Source organism: Somniosus microcephalus, chromosome 30 (assembly GCF_052327205.1).
Source record: "Somniosus microcephalus isolate GS21.2 chromosome 30, FLI_Smic_1.0, whole genome shotgun sequence".
Taxonomy (NCBI): Eukaryota; Metazoa; Chordata; class Chondrichthyes; order Squaliformes; family Somniosidae; genus Somniosus; species Somniosus microcephalus.
Window position 1 is genome coordinate 24,543,509 of NC_141016.1, and position 20,898 is coordinate 24,564,406.

General features: G+C 51.7%; 1 protein-coding gene across 9 annotated transcripts in view; it reads left to right on the top strand.

Moving 5' to 3' along the window:
* The window catches only part of LOC147098019 (ankyrin-1-like), a 378,257-nt gene that overhangs the window by 166,287 nt on the left and 191,072 nt on the right, over nt 1–20,898 (top strand). For all 9 annotated transcript variants that reach the window (XM_085971217.1, XM_085971219.1, XM_085971218.1 and 6 more), the window contains exons 4-7: nt 2,691–2,789; nt 10,010–10,108; nt 11,604–11,789; nt 14,975–15,073. In XM_085971217.1, the coding sequence (XP_085827343.1) occupies nt 2,691–2,789; nt 10,010–10,108; nt 11,604–11,789; nt 14,975–15,073 (483 nt within the window). The remainder of the gene's footprint in view (nt 1–2,690; nt 2,790–10,009; nt 10,109–11,603; nt 11,790–14,974; nt 15,074–20,898) is intronic.

Sequence of the window (20,898 nt, forward strand, 5' to 3'; positions counted from 1 at the left end):
TCTCTCTCTCTTCCCCCCAGTTGCTCTCTCTCTCTTCCCCCCAGTCGCTCTCTCTCTCTTCCCCCAGTCGCTCTCTCTCTCTTCCCCCCAGTTGCTCTCTCTCTTCCCCCCCCCACTCGCTCTCTCTCTTCCCCCCCAGTCGCTCTCTCTCTTCCCCCCCAGTCGCTCTCTCTCTTCCCCCCCAGTCGCTCGCTCCCTTCCCCCCCAGTCGCTCTCTCTCTTCCCCCCCAGTCGCTCTCTCTCTTCCAACAACAACATGCCCTCGAAAAAGCCTCGGCACCGCCGGGCACTCCGGCTAGTAGACTATAAAGCACAATCAACTGAAACTACTACAGATACGCTGAGCAGCGATATTATGATACGTGCAGTGTAATGAAGTAAAACTGCCACAAGACATCAGGCACCGTACAATCTAAGAGACACGGGGGTCCCTTTTAGGATCAAACACTAAATTGAAGAATTATTACCTTTAGCATACTTGTATTTTATTTTCTTGCAATTTTTCTCATCTCGTGAAGGCATTGACAGTTGCCAGATTACATAAGAACATAAGAAATCGGAGCAGGAGTCGGCCATACGGCCCTTCAAGCCTTCTCTGCCATTCAGTAAGATCATGGCTGATCTTCGAGCTCAACTCCACTTTCCTGCCTGACCCCGTTATCCCTTGGTTCCCTTAGGGTCCAAAATATCTATCATAGAATCATAGAAATTTACGGCACCGAAAGAGGCCATTTGGCCCATCGTGTCTGTGCAATAGTGGGGGACGTCAAAGCTGAACTCAAGGGACATCAAAGCCCAATCCAAGGGACATCAAAGCCCAATCCAAGGGACATCAAAGCCCAGCCCAAGAGACATCAAAGCCCAACCCAAGGGACATCAAAGCCCAATCCAAGGGACATCAAAGCCCAATCCAAGGGACATCAAAGCCCAATCCAAGGGACATCAAAGCCCAATCCAAGGGACATCAAAGCCCAGCCCAAGAGACATCAAAGCCCAGCCCAAGAGACATCAAAGCCCAATCCAAGGGACATCAAAGCCCAATCCAAGGGACATCAAAGCCCAATCCAAGGGACATCAAAGCCCAATCCAAGGGACATCAAAGCCCAATCCAAGGGACATCAAAGCCCAATCCAAGGGACATCAAAGCCCAACCCAAGGGACATCAAAGCCCAATCCAAGGGACATCAAAGCCCAATCCAAGGGACATCAAAGCCCAATCCAAGGGACATCAAAGCCCAACCCAAGGGACATCAAAGCACAACCCAAGGGACATCAAAGCCCAATCCAAGGGACATCAAAGCCCAGCCCAAGGGACATCAAAGCCCAGCCCAAGGGACATCAAAGCCCAACCCAAGGGACATCAAAGCCCAATCCAAGGGACATCAAAGCCCAACCCAAGGGACATCAAAGCCCAATCCAAGGGACATCAAAGCCCAATCCAAGGGACATCAAAGCCCAGCCCAAGGGAATCAAAGCCCAGCCCAAGGGACATCAAAGCCCAACCCAAGGGACATCAAAGCCCAACCCAAGGGACATCAAAGCCCAACCCAAGGGACATCAAAGCCCAACCCAAGGGACATCAAAGCCCAGCCCAAGGGACATCAAAGCCCAGCCCAAGGGACATCAAAGCCCAACCCAAGGGACATCAAAGCCCAATCCAAGGGACATCAAAGCCCAACCCAAGGGACATCAAAGCCCAATCCAAGGGACATCAAAGCCCAATCCAAGGGACATCAAAGCCCAGCCCAAGGGAATCAAAGCCCAGCCCAAGGGACATCAAAGCCCAACCCAAGGGACATCAAAGCCCAATCCAAGGGACATCAAAGCCCAGCCCAAGGGACATCAAAGCCCAACCCAAGGGACATCAAAGCCCAACCCAAGGGACATCAAAGCCCAATCCAAGGGACATCAAAGCCCAACCCAAGAGACATCAAAGCCCAACCCAAGGGACATCAAAGCCCAGCCCAAGGGACATCAAAGCCCAGCCCAAGGGACATCAAAGCCCAACCCAAGGGACATCAAAGCCCAATCCAAGGGACATCAAAGCCCAATCCAAGGGACATCAAAGCCCAACCCAAGGGACATCAAAGCCCAATCCAAGGGACATCAAAGCCCAGCCCAAGGGACATCAAAGCCCAATCCAAGGGACATCAAAGCCCAACCCAAGGGACATCAAAGCCCAATCCAAGGGACATCAAAGCCCAGCCCAAGGGACATCAAAGCCCAACCCAAGGGACATCAAAGCCCAGCCCAAGGGACATCAAAGCCCAACCCAAAGGACATCAAAGCCCAGCCCAAGGAACTTCAAAGCCCAACCCAAGGGACATCAAAGCCCAACTCAAGCCTGTTGGGCTTGACCTGACCTCCACATACATGCACTTTGCAGTGGAACAGACTAGACAATAATCAGGAGCGGAAACCTCGGGCTGATTTTGTTTCCCTCTCTCTAGTCCATGTTGAGCTGAGACCAGTTGGAGCACTCCAATTGCTGCCCTGGTCAAGACCAGCTAACTTGGGCACAGACTAGGAAATCGAAGCTGGGACCTTCCAGTACCGCACCAGGTGCTGTCTTATCCACAAGGCCACTGGAGAATTGATCTCCATTTCTGGCTTCCAAAAGACATCTTTTTGGTTGGTATAGTTCTTTGTCTACTAGATGAGTAATTGTTTGTGGAACTGTTGCCTTACAGAAAGGGAACACAGCCCTGCACATTGCAGCTCTAGCTGGTCAGGAACAGGTGGTGAAGGAGTTGGTCGACTATGGAGCAAACATCAACGCTCAGTCCCAGGTAAGAGGCAACTGGTTGAAAAGATACTGAGAAAGCCCAAGGAGGACATGTGCCCTTTCTCTCCTATTCAATTCTTATACAACTCTTGGCACTCAAATTGGGGACAAGCCAACTGTTAGTACTTCACCCAACTTTAATAGGATTAAAGACATACAGGCAAATAAGCAGGAAAAACAGACAAAATATAAAGGGAAAAAAATAATTAAAGACACACAACAGAGCGGCAAATCCGTAAAGAGAACCAAGAAAGCATCAGAACCTCTTACACTGACAGATCAGCAGAGATAGGGAACAAAACCATAACAACAACAACTTGTATTTATATAGCACCTTTAAGGTAGTAAAATGTCCCAAGGCGCCTCACAGGACCGTTATCAATCAAAATCTGACACCGAGCCACTTTAGGAGATATTAGGGCAGATGGCTTTAAGAAGCGTCTTAAAGGAGGAAAGAGAGGTAGAGAGGCGGACAGGTTGAAGGAGGAAATTCCAAAGCTTAAGAGCTTGGCAGCTGAAGGCACGTATCTTCCCAGTGCACTACCTTGCTAAATGAACAGAACACAGATAACAGATTCCAGGATCTGACACGTGAAACTCTGAACTCCCAGATGAGATTGATGCCCTGTGTACCTTTATCTTATTTATAACGTAAGCTCTGCAGTTGCTGGGAACACTTCCTATCCTTTAAGCTGGAGCAAAGCATCACATCAGACACTGAGGGCTAAAATCCTCAAGGTAATTGAAGACGGATTACCATCTGACAGCCCACAGTCTATTACTACAGATAAATACATAGGCGTTACGACACAGAAAAGGCCAGTCTGTGTTGGCATTTACCCTCTGTGGGAGCAACTAGTTCTAATCACCCTTTTGCTTCATCTACCTAATTAATATAATCTCAAAGGTTGACGCAATTTGTCTGCCTCAACCATTAACCCTGGAAGTGAATTCCGCAGCCTCACTGTGTAAAGATGTTTCTCCTACCCTCTGTTCTCAATCTCTTCCATTTAATCTTGCAGCTATGGCCCCTCATTCTTGACCCCACAACTACTGGGAACTGTCTGCTTCTATCAACCATGTCCTGTCCTTACATCATTTTAAACACTTCTATCATATCACCCCACAATCTACCTTGTTCTAACAAAAAAGAACTAGGTTTTCAAGTTGAATTTGTAGTTCCTCATACCATTCTAGTGAATCGGTTGCACCTTCTCTGAAGCCTCAGTGTTCTTCCTACAGTGTGGAGCCCAACCCTGCACACAGTACGATAGCAAAATACTGCGGATGTTGGAAATCCGAAATAACAACAGAAAATGCTGGAAAAACTCAGCAGGTCAGGCAACATCCGTGGACAGAAATTTGAGTTGACGTTTCGGGTCGAACCCTTCTTCAAAACTGGAAAGAAAAGATAGATCGGAGGCAGGGCTGCGATCGGACAAAAGAATAAAAGAAACAAAAGAAGTAAAAAAGAGACAATAAAAGGCGTTAGAAGCTAGACGAGATGGTAATAGGCTGAGATTGGGTGTAAAGTGTACTGGCAGGGCAAGGGATAGCTGCCAGGTGTGAGAGCGAAACAAAAGGAAAGGGGGGGGGGCGGAAAGGAGTGGAAAAATTACAAGAAAAAATGAAATACGGGCCGAGGTTATGATCTGAAATTGTTGAACTCGATATTGAGTCCGGAAGGCTGCAGAGTGCCTAATCGGAAGATGAGGTGCTGTTCTTGCACACAGTACTCTAACTTATCAAGGCTTTATATTTTATACTCCATACCTCTTGTGATAAAACTTGCACTTCTGTCAGCTTTTTTTTAACCGTTTCATCTACCCGAGGTGTTGCGTTTTAATGTCCCATGAACTTGTCCCCCAAATCCCTCTGCTCTTCCACAGCACCGAGCCTACTTCCATTCACAGTATAGTACGGCTGTTATTTTCGTTACCAAAACTCAGCACCTCGCAGTTACTGACAGTGAATTCCATCTGCCACTTTTAGTCCATTCCTGGCTCACAATATTATCAATCATATATGATATTCTTTTAGTTTAGGGGCATTATTCTGTATTAACAAGTGGAAAAAGTCTCCATTTGGATTGTTAATGTTCCTAAGGCAGTATCTATCTGAACCATATTGATCAAGACTTGGCTTCCTAGCTGTTAAAGGACATTTTTTTATCTTTAAAAATCCAGTAAGTTCAATCAATGGCCAGCTCATGTGTTCTGTCACTCTATAAACAACCTATTAATTGTACAGTGCGAAGAAAAGAACAAGTAACGCTGTTACTGAAAAGCTGAACTTGTCGAAGCTAACGTTGCTGAGATCTGAAATTTCTCGTTTTCAGTTCATCCCAGAACTGGTTTGTGAGGACGTATCGTTTCCAGACTACGTGCCTTTAACCAGAGAAACTTGCGTGAATCCAGCTCAGAGACCATATTCGGGGTAGTTTCGGACTTTGCATGATCGTGTAAATTGCACAAAGTCAAGAACTAGCCCCCCCGCCCCTGACCCCCAATACTTTAGAGGAGCGCAGCTGACTGCAGACAAGCAATCAATTCCGTCACGCGTTAGATGCAAAGTAAAGCTCCCACTGCATTATCCCTTAAGCACTCCCAGAACTGGTGCACAATGGTTAGATACAGGGTTAGATATATTTCTTAAGGCTAAAGGGATCAAGGGATATGGGGAGAAAGCAGGGACAGGGTACTGAATTTGGATGATCAGCCATGATCTCATTTAATGGCGGAGCAGGCTCGAGGGGCCGAATGGCCTACTCCTGCTCCTATCTTCTATGTCTATGTAAAGCTTCCTCTGCACTGCCCAATCGAGCACTCCCCGAACTAATACATGATGGGTTAGATACAGGGTAAAGCTTCCTCTGCACTGCCCCATCGAGCACTCCCCGAACTAATACATGATGGGTTAGATACAGGGTAAAGCTTCCTCTGCACTGCCCCATCAAGCACTCCCTGAACTAATACATGATGGGTTAGATACAGGGTAAAGCTTCCTCTGCACTGCCCCATCGAGCACTCCCCGAACTAATACATGATGGGTTAGATACAGGGTAAAGCTTCCTCTGCACTGCCCCATCGAGCACTCCCTGAACTAATACATGATGGGTTAGATACAGGGTAAAGCTTCCTCTGCACTGCCCCATCGAGCACTCCCCGAACTAATACATGATGGGTTAGATACAGGGTAAAGCTTCCTCTGCACTGCCCCATCAAGCACTCCCTGAACTAATACATGATGGGTTAGATACAGGGTAAAGCTTCCTCTGCACTGCCCCATCGAGCACTCCCCGAACTAATACATGATGGGTTAGATACAGGGTAAAGCTTCCTCTGCACTGCCCCATCGAGCACTCCCTGAACTAATACATGATGGGTTAGATACAGGGTAAAGCTTCCTCTGCACTGCCCCATCGAGCACTCCCCGAACTAATACATGATGGGTTAGATGCAGGGTAAAGCTTCCTCTGCACTGCCTCATCGAGAACTCCCCGAACTAATACATGATGGGTTAGATACAGGGTAAAGGATTAAAACAGAATAAAACTTCTTATACTGCCCAGCCTAATACAGCAAGGTCAGGATCAGCGCAGTTGAGATACAAGATCACTGCTTCATCAGGCATTCCCAGGGCAGGTGTAGTTTTAGGCAATGGCGTGGAACCAGGAGAAATGGGGAAAGGTTTTAGAAATAATTTGGGAGCAAATGAAAGTTGTTTTAAGTATTTGTGAAGTTAAGAGCACAGGGACATCCCATCAGATCCATCGTTACAGTCGGATCTCAATCCGCACTGAGTGTGGTCCTACTGAATTAGAGGTATAATAATAACTTCTGCCGAGAATTGGGGAACATTAACTCTCAAGGCACATAGTTGATGTTCCGTTTAGTCTCACACTGAAGCATTGGGCTATGAAAAATCCTAAAACGACAGTAAAATGACAAGTGTTAAAACCAGTTCCCGGTGCACTTTCCAGCATCAATTAAGAGGTGGACAAGCTTTTAAAAAATAACAAGTTAAAGCAGATGATTCTCTGACTGTCTACAGGCTGTTAGGATCTCATGGTCATGGGCATGTGCCTGGCACAGTACAATGTACATCCCAAGCTCAGACTGGGCATGGCCAGTACAAGTCTACTTGCAATGTGAGGGCTGCCAGTGTGTAGGAGCCACTGAATTTGACATTATTTTCCCGACCAATATCCTCGCCTTCCTGCCCATGCTCCGGTGGCATTGAGTCTCTTCTGAGGTGCGGTTCAGCAGGCACTGGACACGCTCACCCTGAAGGGTGAACCTGATCCTTGACAGTGAGTGGCTAATAGACCTTGGGTGGGGAGGGTGGAGCTGACAGCCAAGCTTCATCCGACACATGCACACTTTCCAGTTGGGTAGCGATCAGGAGTAGGAACCTTGGCCGACTTTTACCGCACCCCTCCCAATCTAAGGGTACTGAGGCCAACTGTAGTCCCCGCCCCCCCAACTGCTGTCCTGAATGAGATCAGAAATAACGAGCAGAAGAAACGTGCCTTACTTACTGTGTCACTCACACAGAGCGAGCAGAGGAACATAAGAACATAAGAATTAGGAGGAGTCGGCCATACGGCCACTCGAGCCTGCTCCGCCATTCAATAAGATCATGGCTGATCTGCGACCTCAACTCCACTTTCCCGCCCAATCTCCATATCCCTTGATTCCCCTAGAGTCCAAAAATCTATCGATCTCTGTCTTGAATATACTCAACGACTCAGCATCCACAGCCCTCTGGGGTAGAGAATTCCAAAGATTCACAACCCTCTGAGCGAAGAAATTCCTCCTCATCTCAGTCTTAAATGACCGACCCCTTATCCTGAGACTGTGCCCCCCTAGTACTAGACTCTCCAGCCAGGGGAAACAACTTCTCAGCACCGACCCTGTCAATCCCCCTCAGAATGTTATATGTTTCAATGAGATCACCTCTCATTCTTCTAAACTCCAGAGAGTATCGGCCCAATGTACTCAATCTCTCCTCATAGGAAACCCTCTCATCGCAGGAATCAATCTGGTGAACCTTCATAGCATCATCTCTAAGGCAAATATATCCTTCCTCAGATAAGGAGACCAAAACAGCTACCTTGCTGCTTATTGTCCTTATACTCTCCCTGTAAGGAAGAAAATTGGTGAACTGAAGGCTGTAGTTAAGTGCACAGGGAGTGTGCTTTTTGTGCTGCTCGGTATAAACCAGTACAATTCACACTGGAAACGCACAGTGACGTCCGATACAGAAAGAAAGCTAAACATTTTGCTTTATCAGAACACTGTGACTGTGAGATTCATTGTGCTAGCGATAACTAAATATTCCACATTTCAGTCGATCATCCTTCCCATATTTCCAAATACTCTGCCCCCTGCCTATTGGAGTGGGGCTCCTAATGACGGACTCTGATGGATTTTTCTGCAGTGTTAATGGGTTCCTGGAGTGATCCAGATGTGCTTTGTACCTGAAATGCTCTGCTTTAATGCTTGCAGTGTCAGCAAGAGTTTCTGGCTGCAAGCCTGACTTTCGCTGCGTGTAAACAGCAGCACATCAGGTACACTGGTCCCCAAAACAGATCTGCTGCCGTCAAAAAAAAAGATTTCTCTTGTTCTCCCTCCCCTCACCCACCCACATTATTTGCAAGCAATGCCATTTTGAATGTGACTGAGGCAGACTTCATTATCTGATCTCCAGCCATTCTGGGACCACTGCAGCTATTTAATCAAGCACAAAATTACATTAGGACATCACTACTCCCACCCCCACCCACCCCACCCTCACACGCACCTTACCTTAGGGGAAATTCCTTTTAACGGAGAATTGGAAAATGTCCGAGTTTCTCAGAAACCTGCTTAGGGAATTACAGGAACATGTAACTTTGAAATGTGCAATTTCCGAGAATGAGATTTAAATGAGAAAGATTCAATTATTCTCCGGTTTTCATTAAAATAAGAATTCCACCTCCCCCATCTCTCCAGCATGGTGGCCTTTGCGCCATCCATTTTTTTTCTCTGGCGCGTCCACCTTTGTACAGCCCAGAAGCCTCCTCAGTGCACATGGGTCTTGGTTTTCTCTGATGCTGCTAACTAGCTGCTGTTTGTATGTGAGGAAATGCTGGTGATGAAAGGTTTTTAATGATAGCCTCATCAAACCATGTCACATTGAATTACATGGCCTCATGACACTGGGAGCACTGACTGGATGAATCCTTGCTGGAACTGTACTGTGTGTTATTGTGACTTTATTTGCCTTTAGCCAGGGATTGTTGGTTCGTGTCCCATCTGGGGTGCTGTAACATTTTGTGCCAGCTGTGTCTCAGTGGGTAGCACCCTCGCCTCTGGGTCAGAAGGTTGTGGGTTTAAGTCCCACTCCAGGGACTTGAGCACAAAAATCTAGGCTGACTCTCTAGTGCAGTGCTGAGGGAGTGCTGCACTGTCGGAGGTGCCGTCTTTCAGATGAGGAATTAAACTGAGGCCCCGTCTGCTCTCTCAGGTGGACATAAAAGATCCCATGGCACTATTTCGAAGAAGAGCAGGGGGAGTTATCCCCGGTGTCCTGGCCAATATTTATCCTTCAACCAACGTCACTTAAACAGATTATCTGGTCATTATCACATTGCTGTTTGTGGGAGCTTGCTGTGCGCAAATTGGCTGTCGCATTTCCTACATTGCAACAGTGACTACGCTTCAAAAAAGTACTTGATTGGCTGGTCTTGAAAGGCGCTATATAAATGCAAGTCCCTCCTTTAGTGCACTGTGCATGTCCAGAAGTTGACACCGAGATATTCATGAAGCAACAAAGCCAGCTGGACACTAAATGGTCAGTTTTTTGCACAGTGTGTATTGTCAGCTGCTGTACATGTACAGTACACACTCGAAAAGCTTGCTAAAAGCTGGCCATTCATTCCCATTCCCATCCAGGCTTGTGTGTGTGTGTCTTGGTGTCAGTTCCTGTACGTGCACTGTACACACTGAATAAAAGGGAGCAAGTCACTCAAAACTGCGAATGTAAAGTTAATTTATCCACATGTTGTAAAACATGCACATTGTACACCCACCAGCACAGTGGAACTCATATTAGTGAAGAGAACAGGTGATTTGTCCGACGGTCCCAAAGTACAAGCTATCAGTCTGTGACTGCTGAATGCTGCAGAGGTTCAGTAATATCTTGTGCCTGATCTGTTCTGCACCGATTGTGTCCACACAGAAAGGGTTCACTCCACTTTACATGGCAGCTCAGGAGAACCACCTGGAAGTTGTGAAGTTTCTGCTTGAAAATGGTGCCAACCAAAACGTTGCGACAGAGGTAAGTCCTGATGCTCCACCCACTGGTGGTCCCTCTCCCAGCCTCTGGGAAGGTGCACTCTCCTTGGTGCACACCCGACTGGGCTAACCAACAGGTTACCTTACTCTAGGAGTCCTCTTCTCACTCCCAATCTCTTAATTGAGCGTCAGCTTGGTAGCACTCTTTGCCTGTAAGTGAGAAAGTGGTGGGTTCAAGGACCACGCCAGGACTTGGGCACACATCTAGCAGTGCGGAGCTGAGAGAATGCCGCATCGCTGGACGTGGCATTGGCCACTTCTCTTCTGTGAAACATCTGGGGATGTTTACTCCACTCAAGGCGCTAATATAAATCCAAGCTGTTGATTGACTCTTGGGGAACAGATCCTCTGTGCATTATGTATAGTGAAATCATAAACACACTTTTCATAAATGGTTTTAACATTTCATTACAGATAGCACAGAGAGACTGTTCCCCCATGGGATCAGTCATCTCGGCCAAGTGTCAGCTGTGGCTAATTGGTTGGAACACACTCCCCTCTGAGTCAGAAGGTTGTGGGTTCAAGTCCCACTCCAGGGACTGGAGCACATAAAGCTAGGCTGACACTCCAGTGCAGTGCTGAGGGAGTGCTGCACTGTCGGAGGTGCCGTCTTTCGCATGAGACATTAAACCGACATTAAACCGTCTGCCCTCTCAGGTGGACGTAAAAGATCCTGTGGCACTATTTCGAAGAAGAGCAGGGGAGTTGTTCCTGGTGTCCTGGCCAATAGTTACCCCTCAACCAACGTAACAAAAACAGATTATCTGGTCAACATCACATTGCTGTTTGTGGGAGCTTGCTGTGCGCAAACTGGCTGCCATGTTTCCCACATTACAACAGTACTTCAAAAGTACTTCATTGGCTGTAAAGTGCTTTGAGACTTCCATAGAAACATAGAAGATAGGAGCAGGAGTAGGCCATTCGGCCCCTCGAGCCTGCTCCGCCATTCAACGAGATCATGGCCGATCATCCAAACCCTAGCACCCGGTCCCTACACCGACAGCCATCCCACCCAAGCTCTATCCCCGTAACCCCGTAACCCCACGTATTTAATCCCCCCTAACACTAAGGGCCAATTTTTTTTTTTTATCATGGCCAATCAACCTAACCCGCACGTCTTTGGACTGTGGGAGGAAACCAGAGCACCCGGAGAAAACCCACGCAAACACGGGGAGAATGTGCAAACTCCACACAGACCGGTGGTCGTGAAAGGCGCTAGAGAAATGCAAGTCTTTTCTTTATCTCACAATTATAACTTTATGATATCTGCCCATCAGTTGGATACCAATATGAAAATGATTCTTGGCTGAAGGTATTGGTTAAAGTAAAATGTAGTCATCACCCAATAAAGCATCTCGGCGCTGTACTATATATCCTACATTTGAGCTGTCCCTGAATTCTATCCTAAAAGTCCCTTGTACAAATACCCCCCCACCCCACCACCACACAATGAGCTAATGGTTTGTTTTGTGTACCAGGATGGATTCACGCCATTGGCCGTTGCACTACAGCAGGGACACGAGAATGTGGTGGCGGTCCTGATAAACTACGGGACGAAAGGGAAAGTATGTCTCCCTGCCTTGCACATAGCAGCTCGGAATGATGACACCCGGACTGCAGCAGTGCTCCTACAGAATGACCCCAACCCCGACGTGTTGTCAAAGGTAAATGTAGAGGTGCCAAGGGGGAGTCAGAATGGTGTTCGATGCTAGGAGGTACTTAGTTTCACAGAGAGCCATTGACCTCTAGAATAATTTGCAGGCGCGTAGAGTGTGTGTACATTTGCTGCAAGCCTTCAAAAGCGAGCTGGATGGGTTCCTGAGAATGGCTAATATATCTGCATAAAAAATGTATGAGTTATGGAGGTTGTTACCCAATCACCGTGGTCTCCCGAAGCTTGCTTTATCACCTTCAGGGGTTGAATAGGATTTTCCTAAATCGGCCTACGTGATTTTTGCCTCACCCAAGAGGTTGGGGGAGGGTGGCAGGAAATGGGGGCGATGGTATGCACACGTTAAACTATGACCGGATAGGATGCACTCAGTGGACCATCTGGTCTTCACCTGTCCTCGTTTCTCATATCTGGAGGACAGTTCAAGCATTGCTAACACAACAGGAAAATCTCCTATGTTTGATATTTTTGGTGAAAAAATTCTCATCCCTGTTTTCAAATCCTTCCATGGCCTCGCCCCTCCCTTTCTCTGTAACCTCCTCCAGCCCTACAACCCTCTGAGATCTCTGCGCTCCTCCAATTCTGGCCTCTTGAGCTTCCCTGATTTTCATCGTCACACCATTGGCAGTCATGCCTTCAGCTGCCGAGGTTCTAAGCTCTGGAATTCCCTCCCTGAACCACTCCGCCTCTCGACCTCTCTTTCCTCTTTTAAGATGCTCTTTAAAACCTACCTCTTTGACCAAGCATTTGGTCACCTGTCCTAATATAACATTATAATGCGTACCGTGGCTGCAGTGTGTACCATCTACAAGATGCACTGCAGCAACTCGCCAAGGCTTCTTCGGCAGCACCTCCCAAACCCACGACCTCTTCCACAAGGGCAGCAGGTGCATGGGAACACCACCACCTCCAAGTTCCCCTCCAAGTCACACACCATCTTGACTTGGAAGTATATCGCCGATCCTTTATTGTCGCTGGAACTCCCTCATTAACAGCACTGTGGGAGTACCATCACCACACGGACTGCAGCGGTTCAAGAAGGCGGCTCACCACCACCTTCTCAAGGGCAACTAGGGATGGGCAATAAATGCTGGCCTTGCCAGCGACACCCACATCCCATAAACAATTGTTTTTTTAAGTTTCCTGCTTTGGGCGCAATCGGCAATCCTGGTGCAAATTGCGCTTAAAATTGCACTAGTTTTCCGAAGTGAAGTTACGGTTCAAGATTCCACTCAAACCCGCTGAACATAAAATCTTCCCTGAACCAGTGCAATTGGGCAGCGTCTTAGAATGTAATTGTTTATTTTTTCCCCTTGCATTAAAAAATATTCTGTGATATATTTAAGAGCGGTAACCTGGTGCAGTTTTATTAATACAGTTAAAAATGGGTTTATCACAAAAAAACAGCTTTTTAATCAGTGTGTCTCGTCCACCAGCTGTGAGTAACCGATTTTAAATCACTGAAAATGACTTTAAAAAGCTATACAGAACCATTTAATAGTTTCCTTGGTGTACAGTTTCTTGAGCATGTAAAGCTAGGCTGACACTCCAGTGCAGTGCTGAGGGAGTGCTGCACTGTCAGAGGTGCCGTCTTTCGGATGAGACGTTAAACCGAGGCCCCGTCTGCTCTCTCAGGTGGATGTAAAAGATCCCATGGCACTATTTCGAAGAAGAGCAGTGGAGTTATCCCCGGTGTCCTGGCCAATATTTATCCCTCAATCAACATAACAAAAACAGATTATCTGGTCATTATCACATTGCTGTTTGTGGGAGCTTGCTGTGCGCAAATTGGCTGCTGCATTTCCCACATTACAACAGTGACTCCACTTCAAAAGTACTTCATTGGCTGTAAAATGCTTTGGGAGGTCCGGTGGTCGTGAAATGCAAGTCTTTCTTTCTAGTAAATTCAATATTTTTTCAATATTTAAAAATGTTTAAAAGGTGCCCATTAGCGCCTTTGAGCCAAAAAAAAGCTTAATTTTAACCAGCCTCCTCAAAGGGCTGCAAACGGACTCAATCAGCGGAAACTCGCATGCTGATTAATCGATGTGGGGGGGGGGGGGGGGCGTGGCCAGTTTTATGGGCGGGGCCGGCTTCCCGCGCAATGCTTTTTAAACAAGCACAAAAGATCGCGGAAACTCGACTTGTGCTGGCCGTACCTTGCGCTTGAATTTCCTGGCTCCTTTGCGCTGGTTTGGCAGATGTCGGGCGAATGCGTAAACTCACAGAAGCTCTACCCCCCCAGAACGATACCCAGACTCCGAGGGTTAAATTACGAGGGGAGATCACACAAACTAGGGTTGTATTCCCTAGAATTTAGAAGATTAAGGGGTGATCTGATCGAAGTTTTCAAGATATTACGGGGAACAGACAGGGTGGATAGAGAGAAATTATTTCCGCTGGTTGGGGAGTCGAGGACTAGGGGACACAGTCTAAAAATTAGAGCCAGACCTTTCAGGAGTGAAATTAGGAAACACTTCTACACACAAAGGGTGGTAGAAGTTTGGAACTCCCTTCCACAAACGGCAATTGATGCTAGATCAATTGTTAATTTTAAATCGGAGATTGATAGATTTCTGTTAACCAAAGGTATTAAGGGATATGGGTCAAAGGCGGGTATATAGAGTTAGGTCGCAGATCAGCCAGGATCTCACTGAATGGCAGAACAGACTCGAGGGGCTGAATGGTCTCTTCCTGTTCCGATGTATTGTGGCGCTTTTGTCTCACAGTATAGCTAGCGGCACCAAATCAAGACTGTTGTGTGATTTAACTTCATGAGCTTGTGTATAGCAGAGGAGAGGGTGGAATGATTCTGTTGGCGATGGATGCTTGTTTCTGATGGGTTAGTGCTGTTAATGCGGTCAATCAGTCACTTCAAAGGATTGGTGGAATTGATAATGCTTTTCTAGTTCCTGTATGCTTTGTGGTCTGTCTGGACCATCATCGTCCCACAGGATGCACACTGAGCCCATATAACTGTTTCCTTGATGCCAGTTCTGCACTCGATGAAGATAAAGTGCATTCTTTAAAGGTTCAGCAAGGTTAATGGGGCCATTATGTCTAATTGACTACAGAGCTCTGCTGTAATGCCCTGCTCAGGCAGATGAGAATTACTAACCGGAGTGTCTCTCTGCTTCAACGTAAGATACTGATCCCTGCGCCTTCTTCTCATTTCAGACTGGTTTCACCCCGCTCCACATTGCAGCGCATTACGAGAACCTAAATGTGGCTCACATGTTGCTGACGCGAGGGGCTAATGTCAACTTTACACCCAAGGTAGGTGCAACTGGGAATTCTGAGGGATTTGTGTCCGAGCAGCCCGTGTGGAATTTGCCCCAACGGTTTCCACCCCTTCCTCTCCCCGGCAGCCCCCACTGGGTCACGCGCTTCCTAAAGCCAGGCAAATGCTCGGTGACCGATTCCCAGCCCTTGCGTGGTACCCGGAACAAGGGGGAATGAACTAGCTGCCTGACGATGGCTCTCCCTCTCTGCCTCTTGGGAGACATCTGGCCTGCTCTTGGTGTTTCCATGCGGCAGTGTATCTGAGATCAGTAACTGAGCAGGTCTGATTCTGTGGTTCTCCACTCCAGGGCACTGCTTTCCAATAAACAGCATCGCAGCAACGCTCTCTTTGCTTCTTCTGACACCTGATGGAATTCCGAGATAGTCCTGAAAGATCAGGCTGCTCTCCCAAACCGATAATGTCGATCGAGGTCTTAACTAGTTCCCCACCATCAGCATGGTGACGGGAGTCTGGCGGCACTGATTCTAAAGAGATCTCTGCACGCATTTAACCCTGTCTTTTCGAATTCAGGAAAGTGGGGATGCAATCGGAGGGAGGGGGCGAATGAGAGGGAGGGGGTGATCGGGAAAGTGAGTAAGCAATCGGAGGGAGGGGGTGAATGAGAGGGAGGGGGTGATCGGGAAAGTGAGTAAGCGATCGGAGGGAGGGGGTGATCGGGAAAGTGAGTAAGCGACCGGAGGGAGGGGGCGAATGAGAGGGAGGGGGTGATCGGGAAAGTGGGGAAGCAGTCAGATGTGAGCGGATGATTGAGGGAGGGGGCAATCGGGAGAGAGAGTAATCGGGAGAGGGTTGAAGCAATCAGGAGAGAGGGTGATTGGGAGAGGGTGGAAGCATTCGGGAGGGAGGAGGGTGAGGGGGGAGGCGATTGGGAGGGGGATGCGATTGGGAGAGAGAGGGATGCGATCGGGAGAGAGAGGGGGGCGATTGGGAGAGAGAGGGGGATCGGGAGAGAGGGGTGCGGTCGAGAGAGAGGGGGGTGTGATCGGGAGAGAGAAGGGAATCGGGAGAGAGAGGGGTGCAATCGGGAGAGAGAGGTGCGATCGGGAGAGAGGGGGATCGGGAGAGAGGGGTGCGATCGGGAGAGATGGGGGTGCGATCGGGAGAGAGAGGGGTGCGATCGGGAGAGAGGGGTGCGATTGGGAGAGAGGGGTGCGATCGAGAGAGATGTGTGCGATCGGGAGGGAGGGGTGCGATCGGGAGAGAGGGGTGCGATCGGGAGAGAGGGGTGAGATCGGGAGAGAGAGGTGCGATCGGGAGAGAGGGGTGCGATCGGGAGAGAGAGGTGTGATCGGGAGAGAGGGGTGCGATCGGGAGAGAGAGGGTTGCGATCGGGAGAGAGAGGGTTGCGATTGGGAGGGAGGTGCGTGATCAGGAGAGAGAGGGTTGCGATTGGGAGAGAGAGGGGTGCGATCGAGAGAGAGGGGTGCGATCGGGAGAGAGGGGTGCGATCGGGAGAGAGGGGCGGGAGAGAGGGGTGCGATCAGGAGAGAGGGGTGAGATCGGGAGAGAGGGGTGCGATCGGGAGAGAGGGGTGCGATCGAGAGAGAGAAGGCTGCGATCAGGAGAGAGAGGGGTGCGATCGGGAGAGAGAGGGGTGCGATCGGGAGAGAGGGGTGCGATCGGGAGAGAGAGGGGTGCGATCGGGTGAGAGGGGTGCGATCGGGAGAGAGAGGGGTGCGATCGGGAGAGAGAGGGGTGCGATCGAGAGAGAGGGGTGAGATCGGGAGAGAGGGGTGCGATCGGGAGAGAGGGGTGCGATCGAGAGAGAGAAGGCTGCGATCAGGAGAGAGAGGGGTGCGATCGGGAGAGAGAGGGGTGCGATCGGGAGAGAGGGGTGCGATCGGGAGAGAGGGGTGCGATCGAGAGAGAGAAGGCTGCGATCAGGAGAGAGAGGGGTGCGATCGGGAGAGAGAGGGGTGCGATCGGGAGAGAGGGGTGAGATCGGGAGAGAGAGGGGTGCGATAGGGAGAGAGGGGGGTGCGATTGGGAGAGAGAGGGGGATCGGGAGAGAGGGGTGCGATCGGGTGAGAGAGGGGTGCGATCGGGAGAGAGGGGGATCGGGAGAGAGAGGGGTGTGATCGGGAGAGAGGGGTGCGATCAGGAGAGAGAGGGGTGCGATCGGGAGAGAGGGGTGCGATCGGGTGAGAGAGGGGTGCGATCGGGAGAGAGGGGGATCGGGAGAGAGAGGGGTGTGATCGGGAGAGAGGGGTGCGATCGGGAGAGAGGGGTGCGATCGGGAGAGAGGGGTGCGATCGGGTGAGAGAGGGGTGCGATCGAGAGAGAGAGGTGCGATCGGGAGAGAGAGGGTTGCGATTGGCAGAGAGGGGTGCGATCGAGAGAGAGGGGTGCGATCGGGAGAGAGAGGGGTGCGATCGGGAGAGAGAGGGGTCAGATCGGGAGAGAGAGGGTGCGATCGGGAGAGGGGTGCGATCAGGAGAGAGAGGGGTGCGATCGAGAGAGAGGGGTGCGATCGGGAGAGAGAGGGTTGCGATTGGGAGAGGGGTGCGATCGGGAGAGAGAGGGGTGCGATCGGGAGAGAGAGGGGTGCGATCGGGAGAGAGAGGGTTGCGATTGGGAGAGGGGTGCGATCGGGAGAGAGAGGGGTGTGATCGGGAGAGAGAGGGGTGCGATCGGGAGAGAGGGGTGCGATCAGGAGAGAGAGGGGTGCGATCGGGAGAGGGGTGCAATCGGGAGAGAGGGGTGCGATCGGGAGAGAGAGGGGTGCGATCGGGAGAGAGGGGTGCGATCAGGAGAGAGAGGGGTGCGATCGTGAGAGAGAGGGGTACGATCGGGAGAGAGAGGGGTGCGATCGGGAGAGAGAGGGGTGCGATCGGGAGAGAGAGGGGTGCGATCGGGAGAGAGAGGGGTGCGATCGGGAGAGAGAGGGGTGCGATCGGGAGAGAGAGGGGTGCGATCGGGAGAGAGAGGGGTGCGATCTGGAGAGAGAGGGGTGCGATCGCGTGCGAGGGGTGCGATCGGGAGAGAGAGGGGTGCGATAGGGAGAGAGGGGGGTGCGATTGGGAGAGGGGGGGATCGGGAGAGAGGGGTGCGATCGGGAGGGAGGGGTGCAATCGGGAGAGAGGGGTGCGATTGGGAGAGAGGGGTGCGATCGGGAGAGAGAGGGGTGCGATCGGGAGAGAGGGGTGCGATCGGGAGAGACAGGTGCGATCGGGAGAGAGAGGGGTGCGATCGGGAGAGACAGGTGCGATCGGGAGAGAGGGGTGCGATCGGGAGAGAGGGGTGCAATCGGGTGAGAGAGGGGTGCGATCGGGAGAGAGAGGGGTGCGATCAGGAGAGAGAGGGGTGCGATCGGGAGAGAGGGGTGCGATCGGGAGAGAGGGGTGCGATCGGGAGAGAGGGGTGCGATCGGGAGAGAGAGTGATGCTATCGAGAGAGAGGGGCGCGATCGGGAGAGAGAGGGGTGCGATCGGGAGAGAGGGGTGCGATCGGGAGAGAGGGGTGCGATCGGGAGAGAGGGGTGCGATCGGGAGAGAGGGGTGCGATCGGGAGAGAGAGTGATGCTATCGAGAGAGAGGGGCGCGATCGGGAGAGAGAGGGGTGCGATCGGGTGAGAGGGGTGCGATCGGGAGAGAGGGGTGCGATCGGGAGAGAGAGGGGTGCGATCGGGAGAGAGGGGTGCAATCGGGTGAGAGAGGGGTGCGATCGGGAGAGAGAGGGGTGCGATCGGGAGAGAGGGGTGCGATCGGGAGGGAGGGGGATCGGGAGAGAGGGGTGAGATCGGGAGAGAGGGGTGAGATCGGGAGAGAGGGGGATCGGGAGAGAGGGGTGAGATTGGGAGAGAGAGGGATGCGATCGGGAAAGAGAGGTGTGCGATCGGGAGAGAGGGGGATCGGGCGAGAGGGGTGAGATTGGGAGAGAGAGGGATGCGATCGGGAAAGAGAGGGGTGCGATCGAAAGAGAGGGTTGCGATCGGGAGAGAGGGGTGCGATCGGGAGAGAGGGGTGCGATCGGGAGAGAGGGGTGCGATCGGGAGAGAGAGGGGTGCGATCGGGTGAGAGGGGTGCGATCGGGAGAGAGAGGGGTGCGATCGGGAGAGAGAGGGGTGCGATCGAGAGAGAGGGGTGAGATCGGGAGAGAGGGGTGCGATCGGGAGAGAGGGGTGCGATCGAGAGAGAGAAGGCTGCGATCAGGAGAGAGAGGGGTGCGATCGGGAGAGAGAGGGGTGCGATCGGGAGAGAGGGGTGCGATCGAGAGAGAGAAGGCTGCGATCAGGAGAGAGAGGGGTGCGATCGGGAGAGAGAGGGGTGCGATCGGGAGAGAGGGGTGAGATCGGAAGAGAGAGGGGTGCAATAGGGAGAGAGGGGGGTGCGATTGGGAGAGAGAGGGGGATCGGGAGAGAGGGGTGCGATCGGGTGAGAGAGGGATGCGATCGGGAGAGAGGGGGATCGGGAGAGAGAGGGGTGTGATCGGGAGAGAGGGGTGCGATCAGGAGAGAGAGGGGTGCGATCGGGAGAGAGGGGTGCGATCGGGTGAGAGAGGGGTGCGATCGAGAGAGAGGGGTGCGATCGGGAGAGAGAGGGTTGCGATTGGGAGAGAGGGGTGCGATCGAGAGAGAGGGGTGCGATCGGGAGAGAGAGGGGTGCGATCGGGAGAGAGAGGGGTGCGATCGGGAGAGAGAGGGTGCGATCGGGAGAGGGGTGCGATCAGGAGAGAGGGGTGCGATCGAGAGAGAGGGGTGCGATCGGGAGAGAGAGGGTTGCGATTGGGAGAGGGGTGCGATCGGGAGAGAGAGGGGTGCGATCGGGAGAGAGAGGGTTGCGATTGGGAGAGGGGTGCGATCGGGAGAGAGAGTGGTGCGATCGGGAGAGAGAGGGGTGCGATCGGGAGAGAGGGGTGCGATCAGGAGAGAGAGGGTTGCGATTGGGAGAGGGGTGCAATCGGGAGAGAGGGGTGCGATCGGGAGAGAGAGGGGTGCGATCAGGAGAGAGGGGTGCGATCAGGAGAGAGAGGGGTGCGATCGGGAGAGAGAGGGGTGCGATCGGGAGAGAGAGGGGTGCGATCGGGAGAGAGAGGGGTGCGATCTGGAGAGAGAGGGGTGCGATCGGGTGCGAGGGGTGCGATCGGGAGAGAGAGGGGTGCGATAGGGAGAGAGGGGGGTGCGATTGGGAGAGGGGGGGATCGGGAGAGAGGGGTGCGATCGGGAGGGAGGGGTGCAATCGGGAGAGAGGGGTGCGATCGGGAGAGAAAGGGGTGCGATCGGGAGAGAGGGGTGCGATCGGGAGAGAGAGGGGTGCGATCGGGAGAGAGGGGTGCGATCGGGAGAGACAGGTGCGATCGGGAGAGAGAGGGGTGCGATCGGGAGAGACAGGTGCGATCGGGAGAGAGGGGTGCGATCGGGAGAGAGGGGTGCAATCGGGTGAGAGAGGGGTGCGATCGGGAGAGAGAGGGGTGCGATCAGGAGAGAGAGGGGTGCGATCGGGAGAGAGGGGTGCGATCGGGAGAGAGGGGTGCGATCGGGAGAGAGGGGTGCGATCGGGAGAGAGAGTGATGCTATCGAGAGAGAGGGGCGCGATCGGGAGAGAGAGGGGTGCGATCGGGTGAGAGGGGTGCGATCGGGGGAGAGGGGTGCGATCGGGAGAGAGAGGGGTGCGATCGGGAGAGAGGGGTGCAATCGGGTGAGAGAGGGGTGCGATCGGGAGAGAGAGGGGTGCGATCGGGAGAGAGGGGTGCGATCGGGAGGGAGGGGGATCGGGAGAGAGGGGTGAGATCGGGAGAGAGGGGTGAGATCGGGAGAGAGGGGGATCGGGAGAGAGGGGTGAGATTGGGAGAGAGAGGG